The 5,384-nt window shown below is 34.1% G+C and overlaps 1 protein-coding gene across 6 annotated transcripts in view; it reads right to left on the bottom strand.

Moving 5' to 3' along the window:
• Positions 1-5,384, bottom strand: part of LOC106879961 (monocarboxylate transporter 9) — a 43,558-nt gene that overhangs the window by 28,061 nt on the left and 10,113 nt on the right. For all 6 annotated transcript variants that reach the window (XM_014929739.2, XM_014929727.2, XM_014929732.2 and 3 more), the window contains exons 2-3: positions 4,397-4,608; positions 1,506-1,695 (exon numbers count right to left, since the gene is read on the bottom strand). In XM_014929739.2, the coding sequence (XP_014785225.1) occupies positions 1,506-1,695; positions 4,397-4,502 (296 nt within the window). In that variant the 5' untranslated portion in view covers positions 4,503-4,608. The remainder of the gene's footprint in view (positions 1-1,505; positions 1,696-4,396; positions 4,609-5,384) is intronic.

Raw genomic sequence — 5,384 nt, 5'->3', positions numbered from 1 at the left:
TTATGATTCTGAAAAAAAATTGTTTGAAAAATTTCAATCCCCCCACCCCCAAGCAGTCTATTTACATGCTAGAAATAACAGCCAAATCGAAATTTTGAATTTGAGATTTTCGAAATTTTTTTTTTCAGAATCTGAATCTCCATAGCCTAAAACGTGGGATTCCGTAAAAAAAAAAAAAAAGGGGGGGGGGTAAAGGTTCAGATTACATATACTCCATCTGGACCACTCCTTCATATATAAGTTATACCTACATATTTTCAAATTGTAGTTATTATCGGTAAAATTACGATCGAAAGCTATTGCACTCGACAAATTGCCTCAAATTATATTTAAAATTTATTATGTCTGACAGCAGGATTCCCTATATAGTTGAGTCACTTAACTAATAAACTCCTAAGGTAGTTATAAAATTAGCGATTCGTCTATTTATATATCTAATTACTTCTGTTATATTTATATTCGAGACATTTTTATTTTCCAAATAAGAGTGAAGGGAGGTAACCCTAGATTTGAGTATCCTCAATAACGTCTTAATCTAACGACTAATTAACCAATCCATCAGTCCACCAATCAATCAGCCAATCAATCAATTAACTAAATAACTAATTGACCATTCAATCAATCAATCCAAACCCTGGTTAAAAATAGCGTTACATACCAGAGTCCATAACCAAATACATACCCATGCATATATAATACATACATACATACACACACACACACACACACACATATATATATATACATATCTACATGCACACCCTCATATATACAGTCATCTATATACATACATACACATATATATACACACACACCTATACAACCAACTACATACATACACACACATATATATATACATACCTACTTACCTACACATATCCTCATACACAAAAATATCAGCATAAAACAATCACATACATATGTTTATCTTAACATACATATATTAGTATTCATATACCAATATATATACATATACATATAGGAATATACTTACTTAATTGCCTATACAAATATATACATACTGTCCCACCCATGCTAGCATGGAGCACAGACATTATATGACGATGATGATATTTAACCCTTTTTTTGACACTGCCTCACCCTAGACTGCACTTAGTTCACTTAGTTCTATTGTACAAACTTTTCAAGAGATCTAAATTAAACCTTCCATTGAAATTTTATGTTAATTTATGTTCTAAATACCAGTTTACTAATAGTAAAGTTATTTTATTAAACTCTTTATTTTCAAAATTAGCTGAAGGAAAGTTAGTGTAGTTTAACATAAATATCGTAACAAAATAGTTCATATTTCAAATTCACAATTGAACCATCATCAGCTTTGTTTCCTGTTTCCACATCTACATTTTCATACTTGCGTGGGTCAGATGAGAGTATGTTGAAGCAGATGCCCTTATTTCTTTTAATCATGGTTTTTGTTGGTAATTTCTTCTGAAAATCACTTTCATTATTTCAAAGAAAAAAAGTGATATAAATTAAGATATTACCTCATGAGCCAACCTGCTAATAGTATGGTAATTCTGGAACCAAGTCGCTTCTCCAAGATCCCAGACAAAAACATTGTGAACCCAGTAGTAATAGTGCCAACTGACACAATCCAGATGGTATCAGTATACTGAATGTCCGGGGAGATTTTACGCATACGCATATATGAAATGAAATAGGTGGAAAAATTTCCTAAAATTGCAGAAAAAAGACTTTAGTAAGACACCATGCGCATCAATAATATTATTGTTATTGTTAAAAAGAAAAAGAAAACCTTTACATTCTGAATTCAAATTCCAACAAGGTCAACATTGCATTTTACTCTTCTGGAGTCAATAAAATAAAATACTAGTCAAATATTAGAGTCGATGGCATCAACTATCCCTTTTGAAAATGGATGGCCTTATACCAAAATCAATAGAGCATTAGAAGAAATACTTTGTAGTATTTCTTCTGGTTTTTTACAGCCTGAACTCTCATCCCACATAGGTCAACTTTGTCTTTCTTCCTTTTGGGGTCAATAGACTAAAGTAGGATTAACTAAGCTCTCTTTTCAAAACTGCTGGTCTTGAAATTAAATCCGAAACCATTAAGGGCAGTGGATTGGTAAAAATCATAAGACCACCAAAAATAATACTTAGCAATATTTCTTCTAGCATTTTATGTTGTTCTGAGGTCAAATTCTGCTGGGATCAACTTTGCCTCTCTCCTTTCAGAATAATATGAAGCATCACTTAAGCACTGAGGTCAATGGTATTGACTAATCCTTCCCTCAAAAATACTGACCGATCCCACTGTCTAAAAAATTGGTGATGGGAAGACATTGATACTCCTAATCATTCCTCTCACAAAGCAGTAAAGGTTGATTTCTCACATAGAAAGAAGGCAAGAAATTTTTTTGAGAAAGGAATAAGTGTTTATCGATTCCCAAAACGATGAAAGGTGGGATTTCATCAACATAAATGGCCAATAAAATACAGTGAGGTATTTTGCTTACCTTTTCCTGCAATCGAAACAGTAATGTTTATAATAGAGGCCAATAAGAGAGCCCCAACATGGTGGTTTGAACTTCTAGAAATAAGAACCAAATCTTTCTTAAATTACCCCCTCATCAACACTAGCTAAAACAAAGAAAAAATGAAATCATTGGATAATGTAATCTAAAGGTACATACTACCTGGAAAGAGACAAGATGGTCATAGCTGGAATTCCATTAATAATGGGTCTACTTGTTCATGGTTGACCAGTAGTTAAACAATAACAACATTTAAAGTGATAGATTGACAGAATTATTAGCACAGCAGAGTAAGTGCTTTTCCTCTGGTTCTTTACATTTTGATTTCAATTCCCACCAAGGTCAAATTTACCTTTTATCCTTTCAGTGTCTGTTATACACTTTTGTTTAGATATATTGGGTGGGTTTTAAAATCTCTTGCTAGCTTGGATCCCTTCACATTACTGATAGCAACACGACTTGCCTCTTCTACAGACACAGTAAAAAAAGTGTCACTCACCGATGTGATGTCATCTTGTTCACTACCGATCCTCTTGCAACATCTCTCTTTCTCCCTTCCAGTCAATTACCCTTCAACCACACCATATAAAATATGTGGCATGAAGAATTAGCTTATGATAATTTCTCTCGACTAAGTGCACATGCAAACTAAGACAAAGAAATTTTATGCTGTTGTCTTACTCCACAAAATGGCTATTTAATTTTTTTTATTTTCATTATAAAACTAAACTCCTAAACCCAGAGTCTAGTAAAGTGGGTCCTTGTAAAGTGAGGCATTACTCTATATTATTAATTTTGAAATTAGTGTCCAAGAAAGAACAATTTTGAATTACAAGAACAGTCCATCTGACTAAGTTTCACACAGACTGTCTCATAATTTCCATCATAAGGGCCAGGGTCAAATTGAGACTGTGGCGGAAAACATTTTCCCAAAGCATTACACAGTGAGACAGAGTTCAAGACTTCATAAGTACAAAGCTTGTTAACTATTTGGCTATGCCTACACTGCAAAAGAGAAATAACAACATTCTGCACAATCAGAGCTGACACAAGACTGCAAAATCAATATTGTTTTGAACCAATGAGGAAGCTTCTACATGGTTACATGATCAGCCATAAATGAAAGCTAAATCTATTAAATTATATCCAAGCATCTTCAAGAAATGCTACATTAATATAGTCCTGGATATACTATGTCTGAAAATAACATGGAATAGTAGAAAAAAACCCTGTTTAGAAGACCTTTTGGATCTATTTTAAAACGGGGGCCACATTTTTCATTAATGTTTTACGTAGTGTTTTTGGTACGGAAAACTTTCAAACTTCGTATACTTATCTATTTTGTGTTATAGAACAGAAAAATATTTTTGTATTCGAATTTATTTCATGTAAAAAATTGTCTTATTTCGATAATTTCAACCAATCACTGACAAGTATTCAGTTGTTTACATTTACTCCTTTGGCTGATTAAGCGATGTAAAGCGTATTTAATCTCCATACCTTCGTTTTATTTGCTTTTTTCATTTTAAATTTGCTTTAACCCTAACCCTAGGGTTAGGGTTAGGGTTAGGGTTAATTGTTTCAGAATCGTTTGTTTATGTAGTCGGCACTTAATGTATATCGGCTGAATGGACGTCAGTGATTGGTTGAAATTACAGAAATACGACAACTTTAACATGGAATAACTTATGGATTTCTTTTTTTTTAAAGAAGACTAAGAGAAAAAGATGTTTTATATGACACATTCTACCAGTGTTCCAAGTTTCAAAGTGTTTCGTTAATGAAAAATGTGGCCCCCGTTTTAAAAAAGATCAGACCTTTTTGATCATAGGTCAACTGGAATAGAACAAACCTAAGGAAAAATAATGTAACACTTACCGATAATATAGCTGCTTCCCAGAGCCAAATGTACAATTATACCGCCTAAAATAACGGAAATTCCACGCCATGTTGAGTATTTGAAGTTAAAATGTGAAAGAGGCATAGTAAAGCTGAAGAGATAAACAATAAGGCTAGTGGCACTCCATCCCTGTTATTCTTTTTGGTGTTTGGAATATGGTAACTGTTCAGACTGAACAGATAAAATAATTCTGAAATAGAAATAATATCATCATCAATATTTAAGGCATTGAGCTGGCAGAATTGTTAGAGCATTGAACAAAATGATTACTAGCATTTCTTTTAGTTCTTTACATTCTGAGTTCAAAGCTTGCATAGATTAACTTTACCTTTCACCTTTTGGAGTTGATAAAATAATAGTTGAGCACTGAGGTTGATGTAATTAATTTACCCACCTTCCCTAAAATTGCTGGCCTTGTGCCAAAATTTGAAACTATTACTATTTTTATTTAAGGTGGTGAGCAGGCAGAATCATTAGAGCATCAAAATAAATGCCTAGTGGTATTTCTTCTGATTCATCAATTTCCGAATTCAAATTCCACCAGGGTCAACTTCCCCGAGGAAGGGGAGGAGGTGGATGAATTACTTTCGGGAAAGTTCCGAGGAAGGAGAGGAGGGGGATGAATTACTTCCTGGAAAGTTCCGAGGAAGGGGATGATTTACTTCCTAGAAAGTTTTGAGGAAGGGGATAAATTAATTCATGGAAAGTTCCGAAGAAGGGGATGAATAAGTTCGGTGGAAGGGGAGGAGGGGGATGAATTACTTCTTGGAAAGTTCTAAGGAAGGGGAGGAGGGGATGAATTACTTCCTAGAAAGTTCCGAGGAAGAGGGATTATTGTATTCAGAGGAGAGAGAGGAGATAGGGAAGAGAGAGAGGAGATAGGGAAGAGAGAGAGGAGATAGGGAAGAGAGAGAGGAGATAGGGAAGAGAGAGAGAGAGGAGATAGGGAAGAGAGAGAGAGAGAGA

This window comes from Octopus bimaculoides, chromosome 10, assembly GCF_001194135.2.
Source record: "Octopus bimaculoides isolate UCB-OBI-ISO-001 chromosome 10, ASM119413v2, whole genome shotgun sequence".
Lineage (NCBI taxonomy): Eukaryota > Metazoa > Mollusca > Cephalopoda > Octopoda > Octopodidae > Octopus > Octopus bimaculoides.
The sequence above is the reverse complement of the archived record's forward strand: the minus strand, read 5'-3'. Positions and strand labels throughout refer to the sequence as shown.